This window comes from Pristis pectinata, chromosome 6 (genome assembly GCF_009764475.1).
Source record: "Pristis pectinata isolate sPriPec2 chromosome 6, sPriPec2.1.pri, whole genome shotgun sequence".
Lineage (NCBI taxonomy): Eukaryota > Metazoa > Chordata > Chondrichthyes > Rhinopristiformes > Pristidae > Pristis > Pristis pectinata.
Window position 1 is genome coordinate 16355467 of NC_067410.1, and position 25322 is coordinate 16380788.

General features: G+C 39.3%; 1 protein-coding gene across 1 annotated transcript; it reads left to right on the forward strand.

The window, feature by feature from the left end:
• Positions 1–272: 272 nt before the first annotated feature.
• On the forward strand, positions 273–14816 carry LOC127571560 (troponin C, slow skeletal and cardiac muscles). The gene is made up of 6 exons (XM_052018047.1): positions 273–296; positions 7184–7214; positions 7308–7454; positions 11218–11332; positions 12322–12458; positions 14785–14816. Exons 1-6 carry the CDS (start codon positions 273–275, stop codon positions 14814–14816), a joined length of 486 nt encoding a protein of 161 aa, XP_051874007.1.
• The last annotated feature ends 10506 nt before the right edge of the window (positions 14817–25322 follow it).

Here is a 25322-nt window from a genome sequence, read left to right on the forward strand (position 1 = left end):
GCTGGGACACCTTGCATTGTCCCAGTGACATATGCATAGGCAGGAGAAGGTGAAAGGCCAAGATGCCAGTTTAATTATGTCCCGACTGTAGCATTGCTGCTCTGCCTCTTGTGACATTCAATTCTTATCTGACATATCGTCAGTGATTTAGCGCTGTTGGGTTTGAATGGAAAGCTTGGCGTGTGGTAAACGTGGAACTCAGATCTCCTATAAAAGATGGTGCGGGACCATTGTCTCTCTGTCCCTCAACAGCGCTGCATCCATCTTCGACCATGGAAGATATTTACAAAGCGGCGGTGAGTGCACAGTTTCTTTAATTTGCGTCTAGGTTTTCAATTGTTTCAAGTTCTGAAACACTAATCATTGGATGCAGAGACCTTATGGGAAAAGCTACACAAATGTGATTTACGACCAATCTATTTTTAGACCATTTAGATTTATTTGTGGATCAGATGTGCCGCAGTGAACACATCTATATGATAAAAACAATGATTTATAAGAAATTACTCTATTAATCAAAATACCACAATAAACAAAAGTTTAAATGTACATGAATTTGAACATTATTTTTAAATTGTCCTAGCTAACTCAAAAGAACTGTTAGGAGCATTCTGAGTAGAATAACATTTCCCCTGTTCCTATGAAATTTGACGTTAAAATGTTAGTTTAAATCTGGCAAAAAAAATCTCAGTACTTGCTCCCTCTTGCCCACATTGCAAGGGATCATCAGTGGCAAGAATTTACCAACCCAGTCTTCATCAATTTCAATCCAATCCCGGTCTCTGCACTTCATACTTTAAAAAGTTGCCCAATGTACACGTGAGAAAGAATAACATTCTGGTTCATTGACTGATGAAATGTAATTTACACACAGCTACAGCGTGCCTTCAAAACAAATTCCTGAAGGTCAAACGTGAGATGTGAAGTTTCTTAATGATTTCCAGTCTTGACTTTGCCTTGTCCCATTTTACCGGCAGTTGGGAATATTAAACAATCAGCAGGTGGCTCCACACACGTTATAATAATGATAACAAACGATTTTTGATATCCTGTTAACCTTTGTTGCAAAAGCGTTTAAAGCTTACTTATAAAACAGTCTGAAGTGGAAAAAAGTAACAAAGGCTTAGAGGGGTTCATTCAAAAACCTTAGTCGGAATTGGGAGACTGTGTTGCGTTTAAGTACTGCTGAATGTAAGCCCAAACCCTTTACAGTTTAATTCAGGGAAGTTTATTCTTCATTAATTTTAGCAGCTCTTTGGTTGTAGTCCTTACAGTGAAGGAATGCGAGGAGATGTTGCTGTTCTGGGTTAAAGCTAATTTTGGGTCTCACGGAGGCGGTTATCTTGTCGACAACTTTCCCAACAGCCACAAGGGACCCAAATGCTCAGATAAAGATTTCAAGGATATATGTGCGTGTCAATCAAAAGCTTGGAACAAAAGCAAACTATCCGTAGTATTTGCCTTAGTTCTCCTCAACAGTTGTCTTGTCTTTTACACTGTTAAAAATAACAAGGAGTAGTGTTACCAAGGCCACATGCGAACAGGACTTTAAAGGAACTTTTTTTTGTGTGTGTTGGGAACCCATTCATGCCGAAAGCATCCTGACTTAGATGCGATGCCTAACAAAGACAACAGCTGCCCCCTTTTTATCGCATCACAGTTGTTTCCAACGTTTGAAAAGTTGAGGCAGATTGCTCAGGGTCGCATTAGTTTCATCACGGGGACTTCCATCAGCTAACATCTATCACCATTAACTTCCATTTCCAATTATATAAAAAAGATAGTGAACACTGAGAAACTCACTGAAGGTTAAATGAAGGTGAAAATGAGAGCTGACATTCTTGTATCTTGCAACATGTATTTTGTTTCCTGCTAACAGTATACTGCCACGTGCTGTAACTTTTTTTTCTTGTGATATATGTGACGAGTGCCATCTAACAATAAATATTCTGCAGTTAGTAGCATACGAATTAAACAGTCATGGATGAATATGCAGATCTAGGCAATGCCCAAACATATCTTGGATTATTTGATAGTTCTACTACAGTCAAAGGTTAAAGTTTCTGCCCATATAAAATAATCCAGAAGCGGTGTAACTGTTAAGATCATACAACAGCAGCCAGAATGTGCATTTGTTCCTGAGATGACCTACAGGAGCTGTGAATACGGACAAGAGTCATCACGGATAGATATAGAAAATCATCAGGAAAAGGAACAGGTGTCAGAACTGAGAAATTAGAAATAATTGTGAGAGCTAAATGATCCTAGAATAACAGACTGGATTAAAGCTCCGCAGTTCTGCCACATTCAGCTGTGAATAGTGGAGGACATTAAACAGTTAAAGATGGAGGAAACTCCAAAAATATCCCCATCCATAATGATGCTGGAGGCCAGCACATAAGTGCTGAATTCAAGGATGACGTTTTTACGAGCATGTTCAACCAGAAATACCGAGTGATTTTTTTAAAAATGTGTCCTCCCAAGATCCCACTCAAAGTAATGTAGTCTTCAGCCAATTCATTTCACTGCATGAGATATCAGGAAATGGTTGAGAGATCTGACACAGCAAAGGCTATGGGATCAGTCAACATCCTGGCGATAGTGCTAAATACTTGGGCTAATGAATCTGCTTTGCCTCTAGCCATGCACGCTGACAATGTGGAAAATTGCCTAAATATGTCCTCTCCACAAAAAGCAAGACAAGTCCTATGCATCTAATTACTTTCCCATCAGTCAGCTGTCAATCATTAGCAAAGTAATGGAAGATGTCATTCAACAGAGCTAACAGATGGTATTTCAACACTAATGATCCAGTCACTTAATGATTCATTTGGGTTTCACCAGAAGCTCTCAGTTTCAACCTTGTTCAAAACATGAACAAACAAATTGAATTCCAGGGCCAAAGGATGCCCTTGTTAGTTAACTAGCGTTTGACCAAATCTGGCTTCATGTAGCCTTGGTAAAAATTAATGTCAATAGAGGATAACTTTATATGAGTGGATCATACCTAGCACAAAGGCTTTGGTTGAAGGAGGCCAATTATTTCAGCGCAGGATATCATTGGAGAAATGTTCTTGACCCACATGTTTTCTGTTTCCATTCCTTTAAAGGTCAGATATTGGAGTGGCAATGTTTGCTGATATTTTCCAAATGCTTAATTCTAACTACAACACCTTCATATAATGAAGCAGCCTAGTACCGCATGGAACAAGATCCTACAACAATCAGATATGGGCTGATATGTGACAAATAACACTTGAGCCACCAAAATGCCAGACAAGGATCATCTCTAATAAGAGAGAATCTAACCACATACCCTTGGTGTTCAACAGCATTATCATTGCTGAGTCCCCCACTATCAATAGCCTGGGTGGGGGGCTGGTGGTGAGGTCACTCTGGAAAGAAACCTAGCTGGACCAGAGGCAAATGCAGATCAGAAGCAGGATATCCTCTGGCAGTTGACTCTCTTCCATACTCCCCAACACATTTCCAACATCCACAAGGACAATGAGTGGCCTTCACATTGCGATTGGGGGAGGGGCTTGTGTTGCTAGAAAACAGACCGTATCTTGATTTTCTGTATTCCGAAGCTGCATCATCTGTGTCAAGAAACGTTATTTGGAAAAAAAAACTTTGTGTTTATTTACTTTTTTTCACAAAAATTCCTTGAGAGTGAATGTTATTCAATATCTCAAATTTTTGCATAGTGATGTGTGAACTCTGTAAGGGTGAATTTCCAAGAGTCGAACAGCCATAATATGGGGGTCGCCTGTAATCAGGAGTGTGATGGAATGTTCTCCTTTCATCTGGATGAGTGCAGTTCCAAAAACTATCAATATGCTCTGCATCATCCAGAACAGGGCAGCCCATTTGATTGGCTCCTCATCCACCAATTTAAGCATTCACCGCATCCACATTTACAAAACAAGGCTCCAGTGTTTACAGTCTACAAAATACCCTGCAGCAATTTGTTAGAACTTCTTTAACAGCACTTCCTCAATCCAAAACTATCAGCTTTAAGTTTCTCAAAAGTTATACATTATTGAGTTGGAAACATATTGCCATTCCTTCAATGTTAATGGGTGTAAATCCTGCAATTTCCCACTACTTATACTGCAGGAGCATCTATCAGATCAACTGCAGTTAGATCAATAGCAACTTCTCAATTATGGATGGACAATAAATTCATGATATGTCAGTGATGCCCACATCTCATAAATGAATAAAAGGAAACAGAGACAGTTCACAACTTGACTTAAGAGAAACACAAGACAGTCAGTGAACTGGAATGATAGAAAAGGTGGATATGAAAAAGAGAAAGTGAAAATACGAAATACTGTATAGCATGTAACTTTATAACTTCATCTTTCCATCAGTCAATACTATGTTGACCATATCAGAAATTTAAGCACTTGATCTCCTAACTATCTTAAATATTGTTTGGGAAATCAACCGTGGCACATGGCTTATATTTGCAGCATATTGCTGACAGCTGAGGTTCCCCATCAAGAGTACAAAGTTAAAAATATATCCATGTGGACTGTGTGTGCGCTGTGAAGGTGGAATGGAGAAGGGAGATGAATGAGAATGTGAGATAGACATAAATGAGTTTTAAAACACAGTTGATGCTTTCCATTACAGAATCTTTGAATTTCTTATTGACTGCAATACCCATTACTATCACTACTGGGAATGCACTTGACCTCATGATATGAAGTAAATTCATTGTTGCTTTAATAAATCTTTCAGGTTTGCTTTTTTATTTAAGTGAACATGTCACATTCCTTTCATGCAAGTTTACCAGTGGATGAAATTGGTGTTAATTTCCTACCAAGGAAGCAATTTTTGAGCGAGTGAGTGAGCATTATATGTGACTGGGCCCACAGCAGCAAATAAAATAGAACAAAATAAAACCTGAAAATCCTTATTAATTATGTTCAAGTGCTGGACAGAGAATGTGGCTCCAAATGTTTTTGGTGCAGTGCATGAGAGGCTGGGAAATGAAAAAAAAAATGAAGGGAAAAGTCTCTGAAGGTATGGTCGTGTGTGATGTGGGTGTGTCTCTTGCGTTAATTGGGATGTGGAGGAGCAATCCACATATCAACTGTGAATTATTCCTCCTTGTGTGTTTGGTAGGGATCCATCCAATTCCGATGATCTGGTGGTAAATAAAAATCTACTTGGGAGTTTGGGAGTTCCAAAATTTAGACCCAGTGACAAAGAAGAAATCTATTTCCAAATCAGTATCAATGTAACTGGCGAGGAACTTGGAACACTTTAATGAACTTGGCCACATTTTAAGGGTTGTGTTCCATACTTTTAGCATTAATTGATTTTACCTTGCAGGAATGGTTGCAAACATCAGATCCCAGCTTTGCCGTTACAAACAGCCAAACTTTAGGGTCACATTGTAGGGCAAAGATGTCATGGAAAAAACAATTGACACCACACTGTCAGGCCAAATCTTGAACCCACCTACAGCACAATCACACACCTTAAAGGTACTTCATTGGCTTCAACATCTTTTGGGATGTCCTGAGGACTTGAATGTTGCAATGCATGTGCAAATCTTTTTCTTTCATTTCTGAACTTGTTTCCCAAAGCCCAGAAACACTGCAATCTTTGCAAGGTGCTTCTTTCCCTCCCTGACATTGTTAGCAGTTTTCTTGTGCGAAGTTATGGCAGTATTGTCTCAAGACTTTGTTGTCATCCTCTCAATGCTATTTCCAACCTCACCATTCAGTGACAACTTGCTCTCTCGTCCTGTAAAAAAAAAATCAAACAATGCAATACCTAAAGCAAATTGAAGAAGTCAGAAGATAAGACAAGTAACTGTAGTGGAAAAATTGCTAATGGTCAATTTTTTCAAATATATGCACATTAACTGCTAGGTATTAAACATTATTTTTCTTCACGCATGTTAAACTTGAAAAACATTTCTCAAATGCTACTCATTCGAGGCTCCAGTTTTCCTTTGTTTGCACATGCACCAGATGGCGATGTGCTTTTATTGCAATTTTTTATTATCTACAACGGAATTATACAAAAACAATTTCCACATTGTACAGCCTCAGCTCTTTAATGGTTTGTTCTGATACGCTCTAATATTTGCAGATGTTGCCTAAATTAAACAGAGAAACATATACTGAATGTATTGTCCTTTTACCATTTGTAAAATGGATTAATGGTGGTTGTTTTTAACAATCTTGACATCTTTGTTTGAAAATTTTTTTCTGGTCTGGTTGTGTGCTTTTCAAAGAGATATTTTATGGGGAGAGCTGACAATTCCAACTAACTGTAGCATCATTTGTCAAAAATTTACTCCACCATTTGAACATCTCTTAGGCTAACTTGCAAAAACTCAAAGCTAACATCTAATAAATGAATTTTGGTTCTCTGCGTAGTAACATGTTTTTGTGTAAAATATTTTATCAAAGTCCTAATTGCCAAATGAGAACAGGTACTTAGTTTGCCAGAGGTAAAATCTAGATATTTATTCCAAATTCTCCACATGCCATTCTGACATAACTTGCACAAAATTGCTTTGCTCTCATGAGACCTGGGAATGGCACTGGCCTTGCACACTAAAGTAGGCTTAAGAAAGAGAACTGAGGCTTTTTCAGTGTTAATTAAAGGCTGGTTAATATTATCTGGTCTGTTGAAGAGAGTCTAAAGGCATCCTTACCCTTCCAGATAGGCTCCCCTTAAGATGCTATTTCTTAGTGATCATTTGCAGATAGAGTTCCAGATCCTAGGTCCAGATAGCTGGAAGTTTGGCTGTTAGTGGTGGTGCAGTAGGTGGGATACACATAATCCAAAGATGAAAGATCATAACATTCCTAGAGGGCAGCAGAACTGAAGCAGATTACATACAAAGGGAGGCCATTAAATGACTTTAAACATGAGGATAAGAATTTTAAATTTGAGATTGTGAGATTGGAGTTCAATATAAATTATCAAGGACAAGGGTGCCTGGTGAATAGGTGCAGAGTGTATTATGTGCAGCTGAATTTTAGATGAGCTGAAATCTCTGGGCAGTGTGATGAAGGAGAATGAACAGGGTTGAATATGGACTTGACAAAGATACAGATGACAGTTTGAGCAGCAGATGGACTGACACATTTAACTTTCAGTTTTCACATTAAGTTGCGTCTATGGAACTCATTGTGTTTTTGCACTACAGGTTGAGCAGCTGACTGAGGAGCAGAAGAATGGTAAGGAGTCAGAAAACAGAGAGAGTTAAAAGCATTTCAAAGTAATAGTTAAATTTGATGGTACTAAGCTATTTCTTGTTTTTTTTATTTCAGAATTCAAGGCAGCTTTTGATATCTTTGTGCAGGATGCTGCAGATGGGTGCATCAGTACCAAGGAGCTGGGTAAAGTAATGCGCATGTTGGGTCAGAACCCAACACCAGAGGAACTGCAGGAGATGATTGATGAAGTGGATGAAGATGGTACAGTTATGAATTATGTTTTATCGTATGGTGGGCCGAAGGGCCTGTCTTGTACTGTATGGTTCTATGGTATCTCTTAAAATTATCACTGTAAACATAATGAGATTTTAATGTGTATGATATAAATTTAAAACTTCGTAAGACCCTGTGTCCTAATATGTTTTGAGGAGCATATTTGCATCCCTTTAAGCACTTAGGATTAAATTGCATCCTTTTTGTGAATTATAATGTAACATTATTTTCTTTTTTTTAACTGCAGCCATTTAGACTGTGGTCCTCAAGAATATGGGGCACATTGCCTTTTGAACCCCCATAGTTCTGGTTTCAGTATAATACATTTCTCATCTCAACTTCATCACTATGAGAATGTCCAGGGAACCCTCATGGAGAAGAAAATGCAATGGAGAGTCAGTTTTTGAATGCTCTTAATAAAAACTACAAAATATTAGCATGTAACATTAGGAGATTAGGAAAAAAGTGTGAAAATATGGATCTTATGTTGCTCCTATCCCACCAAAAAATCTTCACCAAAACATACATCTTCCCCAGTACTTTGAACTGCAAGATAGGTGTCAAGATGCACATACAAATTGAAAACCCGTGTCAGAGGAAGGCATAAATCACTGAGGAACCATTTGAAATTATTCATTTTGTAGTTAGAGTAATCAGTGTTCACTGTCAACAATCATGAAAGTAAAAGTAGCTTGCAAAGTTTATGTCTGCATAGCTTAAAACAGAAATCCAGAATGTACTGCAATGATTTCCTGCAGAATTACTCAAAGCTACTTGTGAGAACATCAGCTGGTTTGTACATGTATGGTGACACTTTTGCACAAAAGCTGGGTTGTTATATTTCCATATGGGGGTTAGCCTGACCATCTTATTCACTTTGTTGGATAAGTCAGTTTTATCCCCTATCTTAAGTGCCCACAAAATATGAAGCTACATGCCCTTTTTGAACCTTTGCAATCTAAGGTGAAGTTGTTCCAACAGTGCTAGGTATTCCTGGAGTTCCAGAATTTTGCCTCATTAAAGATAAACGACTGACAATGGCCTAGGATTTGCGGTCAGAAGCTAAATAGTCAGCTGATGCCATCCACCAAGCAAAGTGAACTTACTGCTGCAGTTTCCCAAGTAGGAAATTGCAGCTGGGAACTGGCTCTTCTCACAAAAAAAGCTAAACCTAACTTTGACATCTGGTTCAGCTGAACCCCTGAGCTTCATGACTGTCAAAGCTGATATTTCTAATCAAGGAAACACTTGAAAATCTATTAAGATTATTAAAAACCTTTGAAATTTTTTTTCAACAAAAAAACCCAAAAATAGTTTAAACTGTTCAAAACACAAAAATATTTTAAAACATTTAAAACATATTAAAAAATTAAATTATATAATTCTTACTCGTCCCCCACCAGTTGCTCTCCATTTAGCAGGTGCTAAAAGTGCACCCTGAGACTTGTCCAACCTGGCATCGGCTGTTGTGTGACTTACCTTCAACAAGTGGGGAAGTACTGATTATATAACTTAAGGATCTTGTCCTGAGTATGGAAACCCTGAAGTCGTTTAGAGTAAATTGAAGAAGCGCACATTTGGGCAACTAAATGATGTCATTTCTGTGTAAAACCCAGGTTGATGTACTTCCCAGTTAGGAATGACTTTGAGTTGGTGATATTTCCCTGGCCCTGCAGTCTTTGTCCCTTTAGGTGATTTTCATCAGTACATCTTGGAGATGATAAACTCTACAGATGCAGCATACCTGGTGGCGTGAGTGAATGTATACAATAGAGGATGGGCTTTAGTCTGGATGGTACCAAGCTTCTCGAATATTGTTGAAGCCATATTTATCCAGGCAATACTCTATCACATGCTTAACTTGTGCATTATAAGTAACTTAAAAGATTTCTGGTAATCAAAGATCAGAATCTGATATGCTCTTTTAATCACAGTATCTGTGTGGTTGGTCCGGTTAAGTTTTTGATCAATGGTGACCTTAGGATATTGAAACTGTAGATTCAAGGATAGTAATGTCATTGAATTTCAAGGCCCGTGAGATAATTGGAGTCTCTCTTTCTGGAGCTGGTCATTATTGCATGTAGTATGGTTGTAACCTATCAACAACCTAGGCATGATATTGTCCAGACCTTGTGAATGGAATTGATTACTGGTCACTCATGAGTGAAAAATCTAACGTTTGACCTTATTTTTAAGGAAGGTGCATTCATGAAGCAGATGCTGATAATACCTATAATGTAGCCCTGGGGAACTCCTGTAACAATTGCTGGAGCTGAGATGATTGGTCTCCATCAACTACTACATCTTCTATAATGCCTGTTGATGAAATAGTGGTGTTTCCCCTGATTCTCATTGGCTTCAATAACATTAGAGCTCCTTGATGCCACATTCAGTCAAATGTTGTAATGATGTTAAGGGCATTCACTCTTATCTCAACTCTGAAATCCAGCCTTTCTGTCCAAGTTTGGACTAATACTGCAAGAAGGCTTGGTCCCAAGTGATCCTGGCAAAACTAAGCTGAACATCATTGAACAGTTTACTGTTAAGTGTATGGCGCTTGTCTGACAACTTGCTCCGCTTAACATTAAGAGTAGACTGATGGGATAGGAATTGGCTGAACTGAATTGGCTGCCACAATTGTAGCAGTACAGAAAAAGCTTGTTTGGAATGGATGCTAGTTCTGGAGCATTTGTCTACACCAACATACATGAGATTTTAATCAGGGCCCATGGACTTTGCGATTTCTAATATGCTCATTTATTTTCATGATATCATGTGGCCTTTTATTATGGTAAGGAACACAGGAAGAGGTCTGAAGATGGTTGCAAACACTTCAGCTTCATATAAATCAAATTCTTTTTATTATATGTTAGACTACAGCAATGGTACAGATTTTATGGAGACTATCGTTAGTCTATTAATTTTAAAACAGAAATATCAAATATGATTTAAAACATTTTGTGTTGTTTAATGATCTCTCTTATACTGTGAAAGCTTGATATAATGTGGTTTCAGATAGACTGAATTACCATGTTCCCAAAACAAAAATTGTGTTACTGTTAGTTTGTTTTATAATACAACTAACCTATAATATGGGTGTTAAAGTTGTACCCTGACATATGCATTATTTTGAGGTTACTCCATTTTAGCATAAACATTTTCAAGCTAAAATATTAAAATGCTTAACCATGAAACTCGGTCACTAGGATGCTAACTTCTTTTCATCTTTACCTTGCTCCTTCAAAAATAAATACAAGCTCACGAAGACTTGCAGGTAGCTGCAACCACTTAGTCTTATGATCAAGTCAACTTTCTATGCATGAGCCAAAGTTCTGATAATCTCTTTGACCTTGATGCCTTAGAATCACATTCCCACCCACTGCAACCCAAGATGTGCAGAAATTGATTTTCAGTGGGTTTTATTCAATGACAGTGAAGAATGGGATCTCTGTCCCAGATGAGTTGTGTGGCCTATTTAAAAAAAAGAGTGAGGTAATATTTTCAGCATAAGTAATCTGCCATTCAGCTTTACCCTCAATTCCACCTTGAAGTAACTGTGAGGTGAAGTAACTATTATTAGATGTGATGAAAATCATTCAAAGTGGTACTCCATTGAGGAAACAGGCAAACTGATACCATTCATTTTTAGGGGTAGACCACTTTTTAGTGATGAGGTAAACAGTAATGACGTGAGTTTGTTCTTTCTTCAACACGATCATCGAAAATATTTCTAATTCTTGTTTTCATTTAGGCAGTGGTACTGTTGACTTTGATGAGTTCTTGGTCATGATGGTGAGATGCATGAAAGATGATAGTAAAGGAAAATCAGAAGAAGAACTGGCAGACCTGTTTCGAATGTTTGATAAGTAAATATTCATAGTTTTAAATTTACATGTAAACCCCTTTTTGTTTTCCTGGATATTTATATACCCACTCCTTTGTGCAGTTATTAAATTTGCAATGCAGTACTTTTCACAACATTGTTATATATCAACAGGAAGAAATCTGTAGATTTTCATTGTTATGAAAATTTAGGAGCCTCTGATTCAGTGAAAAGGGGTACTTAAGATGTATTTTATAAATAATGGTAAAACTACCAGTGGTTGCCATTATTAATGTGCAGGTCAGCGAACATCCAACCATAGACAAAATTTAAAATGCAAGCAGAAATTATGGACCATAATTCCCCCATTCCTCAAAAAGGTGTGCTTGAATGATATTCAATAGGAAATATGAAATACAAATGCATAAAATAATATGAAGTTGCAAACCTTTCTTACATGTACAGTTCATGTTTTTCAATTGCAATTTCACTGCATGAGACTGTGTTGATTCCAGTGTAAGTAAATTCTAAACAGAGTGGTGAGTTTTAATTATTTCAAAGCCCACTAATTACTCCTCTAGCAATGAAAATGAATTTCTCTGAAGTCTCATTTCCTTTGATTTTAATTACAACAAAAGGATTTTAAAATATTGTTCTCTTTGCCTGTTGACCTTTGCCAATAGAAAGTTTTGCCTCAGTTACTCTGTTAAAATTTATAAAGATTTTGAACAACATTTCATTAAACGTATGTATAAAATAAAATCAATGTTAAGCCACAACATCTATTCCTTCCCCCCTAAACGGAGATAAGGAATATAAAACTTGAATATTGTCATTGATTTCTACTCATTTACTTCTATTATTGATTCAAAGTAGTTTGTAAACAATCCTTATCTCAGGAACTTAATCAAAGGCAATGAGTTTGAAGTTCATTTTCAAATATGTGGCAGTACCTAAAGAACAACCAACTAACAAGGGAAATAACATGTAATAAAATAGTAAATAATATAATACCCACCAATATGTTAACAGAAATGCTGATGGTTACATTGACATTGATGAATTAAAGATGATGCTGGAAGAAACAGGTGAATGCATCACTGAAGATGACATAGAGGAGCTAATGCGGGATGGTGACAAAAATAGTGATGGAAGAATAGATTATGATGGTAAGTTACATAACCAATTATTTTTTTGCAGGCTGCAACCTTTTATTTGTTTATCCACTAAACTAATTTCCAAAGAATTTATTGTTTTATTATTGAATATTCCTAAGTTTTTGAACTGATAGCAAAAACAACACTTTGTCTTCCTTCCCAGAATCTTGGGGCATCCTATAAAGGGGTTTGATATTCAACCAAAACTAAGCAATTATTAATTCAGAACTTATTAACACATACTTTTAAAACACAAAATCATTTAAAATGTTAATTTAAAAATTATACATTTAACTCCCTAGTTTGCAGTATGTTAGAATTCTTAATGTGATTTAGCTGTTCAGCCAGGTTGATGACAACATTGTTCCTGAAAGTCAGAATCGCCTTGAAGCTGGGTCCTGATGGCAACTGGCCTTGAGAAAGGGGAAATCCATGCAACTAAGGTCACTAGATCTCTGTTGGAAGTGTTCCTAGAGGTCAGCAGAGAGTGCTGTTGCTTTGCTGCTGACCATAAAATTTAAGCTTGAGTGTATAGAAGCTCATTGTGAAAACTGAAGCAATCCAGGACCAGGGATCGTAAACACAAAACAATGGTGCTCTTTATGGAAAAGAATTCCAGAATTGAGGTGGGTTGAGCCACCTATGAAATGACATGTCCTTTATCCTCAACTTGCATTTATATTTCAGAAATATTTCCAAGAATTTACTTTTTTTAATCATTAGACTTTATCACATGAGGAGTTAAAAAATAACAGGGCAAGTACTTAGTGTTCTAAAATATTCTTGTAACTGAATCTACCAGTTAGCATTAGCAACTTACACTGGGTGGCACAGTGGCTGCCTCACAACTCCAGTGACCAAAGTTCAGTCCTGACTTTGGGTGCTATCTGAGTGGGATTTGCACCTTCTCCTTGTGACTGCATAGGTTTCCTCCAGTTTCCTTCCACATGCCTAAGATGTGCTGGTTGGTAGACAATAGGGTTTCCCCTCCACTGCTATCAATGCATCTCACTCGCATCTCCTCCATTTCCCGCATGTCTGCCCTCACCCCATTTCCTCCCACCCACCCGCCCCAACACAACAGGGATAGGGTTCCCCTTGTCCTCATCTACCACCCACGAGCCTCCACATCCAACATATCATTCTCTGCAACTTCTGCCTTCCCCAATGGGATCCCACCACCAGGCACATCTTCCCGTCCCCTCTCCCCTTTCCGCAGGGATCGCTGTCTCCTCGACTCCCTTGTCCGCACGCCCCTCCCCACCGATCCCCCTCCAGGCACGTATTCCTGCAATCATCCCAAATGTTACACCTGCCCCTACACCTCCTCCCTCACTACCATTCAGGGCCCTAAACAGTCCTTCCTTTATATGTGAATCCACTGGTATCATTTACTGCATTCAGTGCAGCCTCCTCTACATCAGTGAGACCCGACAAAGATTGGGGGATCACTTCATCGAGCACCTTCGCTCCATCCGCCATAACAGCCAGGATTTCCCAGTGGCCAGCCATTTTAAATCCACTTCCCATTCCCACAGACATGTCTGTCCACAGCCTCCTCTAATGCCAAGTTGCGGCTAGATGCAGATTAGAGGAACAACACCTCATATTCCATCTTGGTAGTCTCCAACCTGACGGCATCAACATCGATTTCCCTAACTGCTGGTAACCACTCCCCTCTGTCCATCCCCTCTTTGTTTTCGCTGATCCCATTACCTCTTCTCTTTCTTCTTCCTCACCCTCACCACCTGCCCACCACCCACACCTTCTTCCCTCTGGTTCCCCACCTCCCCTTTGTTCCGTGGTCCACTGTCCTCTCCTATCAGGTTCCATCTTCTTCAGCCCTTTGCCTCTTCCACCTGTCACCTCCCAGCTTGTCACATCATTCCCACTCACCCCTGCTCCCCACTTACCCGTCTTCCCCCTCTGACCTCGATTCACCTATCACCCACCAGCTTGTGTTTCGCCCCCACCCTTTTGTTCTGGCTTCTGCCCTCTTCCTTTCCAGTCCTGATGAAAGGTCTCGACCCGAAACATCAACTGTTTATTTCCCTCCATAGATGCTGACTGACCTCCAGCATTTTTTGTGTGTTGCCAGTAGATTAATTGGTTACTTTACAGTTGCCCCTAGTTTACATGGGTGACAGAAGGGGGTTGCATGTGAGGGGTATGTGAGAGGAAAACTGGGATTAGTGTAGAGGGTGCTTGACAGTCAGTGTAGATGCTTGGCTGAAGAACTTGTTACCATGCTCTATGACTCTATCTTACACTTTTTCAAAATCATTGAAGAAAAATTGAAAACTTGACCCTTAGTATGTTTTTTTCTGTTCTTTTGCAGAATTCTTGGAGTTCATGAAAGGTGTTGAGTAAATTTTATAAAACTGATGACAGGAATCCAGTTACATGCTTTGCTGTGAACCCTTTTTTCCTCCACCGCCCACAAGCACGAAGAACCAAACGATCTTTGAAACAACTGATTGAAACTATCCTCAAGCCCAAGAATTCCCCTGTCATTCCAATAATTATAGAACTTTTTTCATTACTGTACGTATTTGGATACTTCATGTAACCTTTTAAAATAAGAAACTTATGACAGTTGTTAAAGGTAATTTAAGTTTGTAATCACTGTGGTGTGGTGTAAGCTTGGATAAATTTACTCTACCCTCTTAAATCTCTTGAGCATTGAGTCCTGGCAGGCTCTCTATCAACAATTGCAGCAATATAACATATGAAGAATGAACAGAGTGAACTGGTTTCTCAAAAACACCACTGATGAGTTGAGTCAGTGATCTCATTGTTCAAATTTTATGGATTAATGGGACAATGTCTTGTTATCTCATCACCTATAATGTAGATTAAACTGTAAGTTATTGTACATACTATTTATTGCACCATGGAAAATAGATTCATTGTAGCACAAAGATGTCTATTCAAATCTCAATGCAGAAAGTAATAGTAATAAGGACAATTGAGTAATCTTAGGTTGGCCAATTTTCAGATCAAAGACAATTAGACTTGTCATCCTGAAACCCCAAATTCCCAAATAGATCAGATGTTATTTTTAAGTAATTGGCTTCACTTAGCACTCACATGTAACTTTTAAAAATATTTAATATATCTATCCCACAATAAGGTAGCAAATTCAGAAAATACAGCAGATTTAGAAATTGCATAATCTGAATAAAAGTTCATTGTCACAATGTTAATCACATGCTACAAATCAAGAGTTTGCATCAGATAAAGCAGACTTGCAAGGCTTGGCTGAGTAGTGGGACTATTGAGAAAATCTTTTGATTTAGAGAATAAAATTTTACAATGTTATCTGAACAAATTTTCCCCACCTCTTTCACTTTACTGAAATATAATTGTTTGAACTATATTGAACTAAGTTGTCTTTCAACTCCATACCAAGATTCAATCAATTATAAGGGAGCCCAATTTCACCAATCTCCAAAGAAGTCACTGGAGAGCAATTGGGAGCAGAAACTTGTACAATGTTCCACTCACTGACCTGTGGGTGCTGAGGCTGCCAGAGATGATGATGATGACGACGTTGCTGCTGGTATGATAATCACCACAACTTCTAACCTATAAAGCTCTGTTGTGTTTCCTCCGGGTGCTCCGGTTTCCTCCCACATTCCAAAGACGTACGGGTTAGGAAGTTGTGGGCGTTGTGTGGACACAACGCCCACAAGTTGTGTGGACACTTGCAGGCTGCCCCCAGAACAATCGGCGCAAAAGATGCATTTCACTGTGTGTTTCAAGTACATGTGACTAATAAAAGACATCTTGATGCACAAGCAAGCCTGATGAAAGAAATCTCGCTGAGCACATCTTAGATTCCCAAATTAGGCCTAATTGTATCCTTTGGACTTTCAAAGATTTGCAGCTACATAAAAACTCAAGCAGTAGACAGAACCCTTAAATTGTTTTGTCAAAATGTACATCATCCTTCTCCAACTAAATGTCAGAATTGTCAAAGCTTTTCCAACTTCTACACATTGCAACAGCCTCCAAAACTCTGTATCATAGAATGTCAAATCAGTGCTTTTAATCATGTCACAAACTATTCCAAAGTATAAAAATGCATGGAATAGGAGGCAGACTTCAAAAGCGATATGAAAATTGACAAAAGCAGAGAAGGCAAAGGTAGATTAAGAACAGAGCAGTATCATCATAGCAACAGCAGCAACTAATTCTGGGCTGTATCCCAAAAGATTATGGAGATATTGGAGGAGAAAGGTCATGAGCATCAAATTCAGAAGCTTGAGGTGAGAAACCCAAAACTAACGTGAGGGAGTAGGGATAGATATGATAAATCAATGAATTAATAAGTCGTTTAATGCTTTTGCAAGGATGGTCACATGGATGAGGTACCATAACATTTCGTGGCAAGAATTAGCAAATTTAGGAAAGACAGTAGAAGAGCTAGGGGAGTGAGTACTATAAATTGTTACAAATTATCTGAGCAACCATAGGACTAAAAATTTAGCTAACTGTTGAGGTTTGGAAGCTGGATGATTGTTTTATTTGGGAGATTTTGCAATGAAAGGTCATCAAACTACAGTGTTAATTGTTTCTCTCTCCACCAACCTTGTCTAGCTTGCTGAGTATTTCAAGAATTATCTATTTGTATTACAATGAGTGATCCTGTAACTGAATCCACTATGTTGATTCAGTTGGCTTTAGTCCAGGTTCAAGCTCACTGGACCTATCTGCACTAAATAAGGATAGCACATTGAACAGCTGGTAAATACAGAAATTTCCCAAATCCTGATAAATTATGATGACCGATGAAGCACGTTCACTTTCTGAGTAAAGTTTCTTTCTTATATCACTGTTGTACTTATGGATGGCTATCTTACATTTATGATGCATTATATATTCTCAGGCTTTTTCATTATTAATGCTAAACAGTAGCCTAGGGTGCAAGTATATGTGGCAGATTAATGTCTAAAGTATGACCTGATGCCAATCCAGACCATAGGGTTGAAGCAACTAAGTTCAATTTGTTCTTTTGTATGTAAATTATAGTTTCTGCTATTGTGGGGTTGGTCTGGAATGTTTGTAGAGCTATTCTTCTTTCTCCTGTTTCACTGCTAGATCCAAAACCAGAAGACCAAGATCAAACCGCACCACTGATTAAGGGACACTGTATTTAAACCAGTGAACACCCCTGATCTACAATATCTGGTATAATATTGCACATTAGTGGATAGGGGAAATAATAAATTAAAACAGAAAATGCTGGAAACACTCAGCGTGTCAAGCAACATCTGTGGAAAGAGAAACAGAGTAACATCTCAGGTCAAAGACTCACAAAGCTCTACAAAGGATCTTCAAAATTAAGATTGCTTCTCTTTCCAACTACAATGCTTTCTCTGCCTGACCTACAAAGTGTTTCCAGCATTTTCTGTTCTTATTTCAGTTTTTTTAGCATCTGCAGTTTTTTCATTTTCATGGATAGTAAAATAGTTTGGATAGCTAGCTCTCAGTTTAGTGTCATTCAGTCAGTCATACAGCACAGAAACAGTTCTTTTGGCCACTATGTACATAATAGCCATTGAATACCCATCCATACTAAACCCATTTTCCAATATTTGGTCTTTAGCTTTCTAAGCCTTGGCAATTCAAGTGCTTGCCCAGATACTTTTTAAATGTTGTCCGGGTCTCTGTCTCCACCATCCCTTCAGGCTGTGCGTTCCAGATTCCAACCATGTTCTAAGTAAAAACAATCCCTCAAATCCCTTCTAGATCTCCTATTCCTTACCTTAAACATACTGTATACCCTCTTATGTTAACCACATCTGCTATTGGGAAAAGTTTCTCAATGGCTACCCTATGCCCCTCATAAGGTTGTATATCTCAGTCAGGTCTCCCCACAGCCTCCTCCTCTCTAAGGTAAACCAACCCAGCCTTTAAAGTGTCTCCTCATAACTGAAACATTTCATTCCAGGCAACATCCAGTGAATCTGCTCTATACCCTCTACAGTGCAATCACACCCTTCCTATAGTGTTCTGACCAGAAATGCACACAATATTCTACCTGTGGCCTAACTAATATTTTATAAAGTTGTACCAGGACCTCCCTGCTCTTATTCTCTACACCCTGACTGATGAAGGCAAGCACCCCATATGTCTTCTTCACCACCCTATCTATCAATGCTGCCACCTTCAACTGACTTTGGACTTATTCATTTAGGTCCCTTTGGGCCCAACTATTCATGGTGTATGTCCCACCCTTATTAAACCCCCAAGATACATCACCTCACACTTTACAGGATTCTTCAGGTTAGATCCAATTCACAGCTTCGCAAAGAAACCTATCAGGTTGCAAACTTCAAGTATACACGGAAATAATATGTTTTGTCAAAATCTAAGCTTGCCACCCAATGATACCCTAAGGGAAAAAATAGATTTAATATGAAAATTATCAATAGTAAATGATCCATACATCCTTTAGAATTATGATATAGCACAATTAAAATGATATTGCATCCAGATCAATTAAAGGTTCAAATTTATATTGAAGTTACACCACTAGTAATGATCATTTTATTGTAGAACAGTGTTTAATCTCTTTCCCCACGATGACAATGCAGTCTGAATTAGGTTACATTGTTTAGTCTGCACCGTGTCACTGCAGCTATTTTTGTACATGTTGTTGTTACCTTTTATGGGAAAGTATGCCATCTGTAAGCACGGAAAGGTTATCTTTGATAAGGTACCTTCCAGAGTAGTGCTGCAAGGAAAAATCACTTTGTAATACTAAGAGGAAAGCAATACTACAATTTACAACTGAATCAAATTTTAGAGAACCTCTTTCTGACAAACAATGCATGTGATGAAGTGATCTGTATGGATGGCATGCAAAGCAAAGTTTTTCACTGAACTTCAGTACATGTGACAATAGTAAATCAATTTACCAAAGTAACAGAAATCCTTCGCCAGGAAACATCATGGAATGTCACAAATATAGTGACTTGTGAACATCTCAGCCAACACAATCAAAGGCTTCTTACAATAATCACAAAATCATCGACTTGTAAAACATCCACCCACCCTCTTCCCCCCACATATGCATGCTAAATAGCTCACCCCACAACTGACTATTTAACCACACAGTTCAAACTACAGGTATGAACTATTATTTTCTTGTTCGTTCATAACATCTGAAGTTCTCAATTTAGATTGCACTACGAGATTACAAAAACTTGCACCTGCGTAGTGCTGAGCTGGCCAAAACACAAGTCATGTGTGGCTCTAATAGATCAAGTGCAGCCATCAGAGATTTACTGCAAGTAAGTTCTTCAGTGCTCTTGTGGTAATTAGCTATGATGTGACAAAAAAAATGGTAGTTTTTGTTTTATAAAGTGGATTGCTAGCAATAAAAATTCATGTATAAAGGTTGGATGTATGATGGGTCTCAAACTTCTGAATATACCGCATGTGGCTCTGAAAGCCAGCAGGTTTGGCTGTCTCTGATAATACTGTTTTTAACAATCTTTTAGCGTTGTCTTCTTATAGTCAATATAATTTTCTATAATTAATAGGTCCAAATAATGAGATGAATGACACAGCATATTTTTTTTCATAAATGAAAATATTTTCTACAATATATAGCAATATGCCCAGAAGGTTAAAGCACATTGGATCCAAGATATGTTGTCAAACTGGATCCAAAATTGGCATGGTGATGAGAGGCAGAGAGTAATAGAGGAGGGTTGTTTTTCTGACTGAAGTCTGTGAAGAGTGGTGTACTGCAGGGATCAGTGCTGGGACCTATGTTGTTTGTCATACATGACTTGGGTGAGAACTTAGGTGGTTTGATTATCAAGTTTGCTGAGGACATGAAAACTAGTGGAGTCATAGGTAATAAAGGCCATTTCAGGATACAGAGGGACATAAATCAGCCCGAAAGTTGGACGGATGGAATTCAATCCAGACAACCATGAGGTAATGCAGTTTGGGATGTTAAATACTGGAAGGACATGAACTGTAAATGGTAGGGACCTTCAGAGTGTTGATGTGCAGAGGGACCTTGGGGTGCAAGTTCAAAGTTCCCTGAAAATGGCAACACAGGTGGATAAGGAATTGATGAAGGCATTTGTTATGCCTGCCTTGTTGAGACAAGGCATTGAGCACAAAAATTGGAGTTTCATGTTGCAGCTGTATAACATATTGGTTAGGCTGCACTTGGAGTATTGTGTACAGTTCTGGTCATCACACTTCAGACAGGATGTGGTAACAATAGAGATAGTGCAGGACAGATTTACTAGGATGTTGCCTGGAATGGAGGGCTTTAGTTACAAGGAGAGATTGGATGGGTTGGATTTGTTCTCACTGGGGCGTAGGAGGCTGAGGGGTAAACTTGTAAACTTCTATAAAATTGAAAGGGGCATAGATAGGGTAGAGAGTCAGGGTCTTTTTCCTGGTGTATAGGTATCTAGGTATAGGTATAGGTATAGGTTAAACTAGATCGCGAGGGGGAAGGGAACCGGAGGAGTAGGTCAGAGGAAGAAGGGGATGGGGAAAAGTCAGATCTGACAGGTAGAGAGGCTTTGAGGAAGGAGAAGAAGAGTACAGGCTACAAAAGTAGTAAGGTGGATGGGCTAAAGTGCATTTACTTGAATGCGAGAAGCATCAGGAATAAGGGAGATGAACTGAGAGCTTGGATAAGTACATGGGACTATGATATTGTGGCTATTACAGAGACATGGCTGACATTGGGGCAGGAATGGATATTGAATATTCTTGGTTTTCAGTGTTTTAAAAGGGATAGGGAGGGGGGAGAAGAGGAGGAGGGGTGGCGATACTGGTCAGGGGCACAGTTACAGCTGCACAAAGGGTAGATAATGTAGAAGGATCCTCTCTAGAGTTAGTATGGGTGGAAGTTAGGAATAAGAAAGGGGCAGTTACCCTCCTGGGAGTATTCCATAGGCCCCCCTGGTAGCAGTAGGGATACTGAGGAGCAGATTGGGAGGCAGTGTTTGGAGAGATGTGAAAATAACAGGATTATTATAATGGGAGACTTCAACTTTCCAAATATTGATTGGCACCTACTTAGTGCCAAAAGTTTAGACGGGGCGCAGTTTGTTAAGTGTGTCCAGGACGGATTCCTGACACAGTATGTTGACAGGCTGACTAGAGGGAATGCCATATTAGATCTAGTTTTAGGAAATGAACCGGGTCAGGTGACCGATCTATTGGTGGGTGAGCATTTGGGGGACAGTGACCATTGCTCCATAACCTTTAGAATTGTCATGGACAGGGATAGGAGCAAAGAAGACGGGAGGATATTTAATTGGGGGAAGGCAAATTATGAGGCTATAACTCGAGAACTTGGGAGTGTAAATTGGGGTGACATTTTTGAAGGGAAATGTACTATGGAGATGTGGTTGACGTTCAGGGATCTTTTGCAGGATGTTAGGGATAAATTTGTCCCGGTGAGGCAGAGAAGGAATGGTAGGGTGAAGGAACCGTGGGTGACGAGAGAGGTGGAACAACTAGTTTGGAAGAAGAGGGCAGCATACATAAGGTGTAAGCAGCAAGGATCAGATAGGGCTCGTGAGGAATATAGAGTAGCAAGGAAGGATCTTAAGAAAGGGCTGAGGAGAGCAAGAAGGGGACATGAAAAGGCTTTGGCGAGTAGGGTTAAGGAGAATCCCAAGGCTTTTTTCTCGTACGGGAAGAGCAGAAGGATGGCTAGGGTAAAGGTAGGTCCAACTAAAGACAAAGGTGGGAGGATGTGCCTGGCAGCTGTGGAAGTGGGTGAGGTTCTCAATGAATACTTCTCTTCAGTATTCACCAAGGAGAGGGGTCTTGATGATGCTGAGAACAGTGTAGGTGAGGGTAATGTTCCAGAGTATGTAGATATGAAGAGAGAGGATGTATTGGAGTTGTTAGAAAATATTAGGACAGATAAGTCCCCAGGGCCTGACGGAATATTCCCCAGGCTGCTTTGTGAGGCGAGGGAGGAGATTGCTGAACTATTGGTTAGTATCTTTGAGTCCTCATTGTCAACGAGGATGGTACCGGAGGATTGGAGGGTGGTGAATGTTGTCCCCTTATTCAAAAAAGGTAGTAGGGATAGTCCAGGGAATTACAGACCGGTGAGCCTTATGTCTGTGGTGGGTAAGCTGTTGGAAAGGATTCTAAGAGATAGGATCTATCAGCATTTGGAGAAACATGGACTGATTAGGGACAGCCAGCATGGCTTTGTGAAGGGAAGACCTTGCCTCACAAGCCTGATAGGGTTCTTTGAGGAGGTGATCAGGAAGGTTGATGAGGGTAGTGCAGTAGATGTGGTCTACATGGATTTTAGTAAGGCGTTTGACAAGGTTCCGCAATGGTAGGCTCCTTCAGAAGGTCAGAGGCCAAGGGATCCGGGGAAGCTTAGCCATGTGGATTCAAAGTTGGCTTGCCTGTAGAAAGCAGAAGGTTGTGGTGGAGGGAGTGCATTTGGATTGGAGGGCTGTGACTAGTGGTGTCCCGCAGGGATCGGTTCTGGGACATCTACTTTTTGTGATATTTATTAACGACTTAGATGAGGGGGTAGAAGGCTGGGTTAGCAAGTTTGCAGATAACACAAAGATCGGTGGTGTTGTGGATAGTGTGGAGGGCTGTAGAAGCTTGCAGAGGGATATTGATAGGATGCAGAGCTAGGCTGACAAGTGGCAGATGGAGTTCAATCCAGAGAAGTGTGAGGTGGTACACTTTGGAAGGACAAACTCCAAGGCAGAGTACAAGGTAAATGGCAGGATAGAGGGATCTGGGGGTTCATATCCACAGATCACTGAAAGTTGCCTCGCAGGTGGATAGGGTAGTTAAGAAAGCTTATGGGATGTTAGCTTTCATAAGTCGGGGGATAGAGTTTAAGAGCCGCAAAGTAATGATGCAGCTTTACAAAACTCTGGTTAGACCACACTTAGAGTACTGCGTCCAGTTCTGGTCACCTCATTATAGGAAGGATGTGGAGGCGTTGGAAAGGGTGCAGAGGAGACTTACCAGGATGCTGCCTGGATTAGAGAATATGGATTATGAGGAGAGACTAAAGGAGCTAGGGCTGTTCTCATTGGAGAGGAAGAGGATGAGGGGAGACATGATAGAGGTATACAAGATATTGAGAGAAATAGATAGAGTGGACAGCCAGCGCCTCTTTTCCAGGGCGCCAATGCTCAAAACAAGAGGACATGGCTTTTAAGGTATTGAGTGGGAAGTTCAAGGCTGATGTCAGAGGGGGGTTTTTCACCCAGAGAGTGGTTGGTGCATGGAATGCACTGCCTGGGGTGGTGGTGGAGGATGATACATTGGACAAGGTCAAGAGATTGTTAGATAAGCATATGGAGGAATTTAAGTTAGAAGGATATGTGGAAGTGGTTAAATAGTCTTAGGTGTGGTTTGAAGGGCAGCCAAACAATGTGGGCTGAAGGGCCTGTATTGTGCCATATTGTTCTATGGTATCTAAAATTAGAGTGCATAGGTGTAAGGTGAGAGGAGAGAAATTTAGAGATCTTAGAGATCCTTGGTGGTTATATGAAAAGCACTGCCAGAGGAGGAGGTAAAGGCAGATACAACTACATTGTTTAAAAGGCATTTGGACAAGTATTTGGATCAGAGAGTAGAGGGATACAGGCCCAATGCAGGCAAATGGGATTCATGTAGATAGGCATCAAGGTCAGCATGAACAAGTTGGGCTGAAAGGCCCGTTTCTGTGCTGTACAACTCTATGATTCTATAACTACTCTGAATTGCCCCTTGTTACCTAAAGTATTTTTTCCTTATTTTGAACTAACAGAATTACTGCTTTATCTCATGAAACATGAGGTTAAGAGAATATCAGAACTGGCGTTCAACCTTTCAATTATGCTAGTTTTGGGAATTTTTTTTCCCAAGTTCCATAAAATCTCTTCAGTACCAAGTGGAAGCAAGCTTAAGATGTGGTGGGCGCAAGGTTTGTGTGCAGTAATAATTTGAGAACAATGGTAAAAAAAAATCATATAACTGACATATTTCATAGTCAGGGAAGAAGAAATTAGTAGAACAACTTTACAATCTGGCCATTCCACAGTAAAGACACCACTATGATCCGTTAGTTGGGCAATACTTTCTGGTTGAGTCAATATGTTGTGGTTCCCAACCAATCCATTGCACCAATGAGGAAGTTCATCATTGTCACAGGTGCTGTCCTTTCAAAGGAGGAACTAAACCACGGCTTGCTTGTATGGCTTGGGTGAATTTTAAAGAGCAAAGTGGCATGCCCAATGTCACGATCACACAATAACAAAAATACAGACCAACTGGGAATTAATCTTATTGTTAATTGTGAGAAATTAGTTACCCTATTTGTTTAATGATTTCTGCTCAAAAAGTAATTAATTGCAGAGGAAGTGGTTTGAAAATTGCACCACACAAATTTATGTCAACTCTGCAATAGATTTCACAATAGACTCATGAACAAAAATAATCTAATGTGTGGATGATTTCGTTCCTTATAAAAGGCAGTTTCGTTTTATAACAAAGTGCCATTGTTATTATTTTTCTACTCATTTTTACATGACTGAAGAAACAGAATTTAGAAACATTTAAATTCCATCTAATGTCATTTATCCTGGCAGGTAAAACACTAAAAGGAATCAGTCAGCCAATACACAACTTTAAAATTTGTAGTAATTAATTTGCAAATAGTTATTATCTTGCACTGGCTGAACCTTAATAGCCAAATGGATACCAAACTGTAAATTAGGTACAAGGCAGAGTTCTGAAATAGCCCATTAATGTGGTTGTGGTCAAAAGCCAGAATCAATCTCTAGGATATTGCACTGATGGTAAGGTCAGTAACCAGAAAGTTCAGTTTTAAAATAAGATGCGACAAAT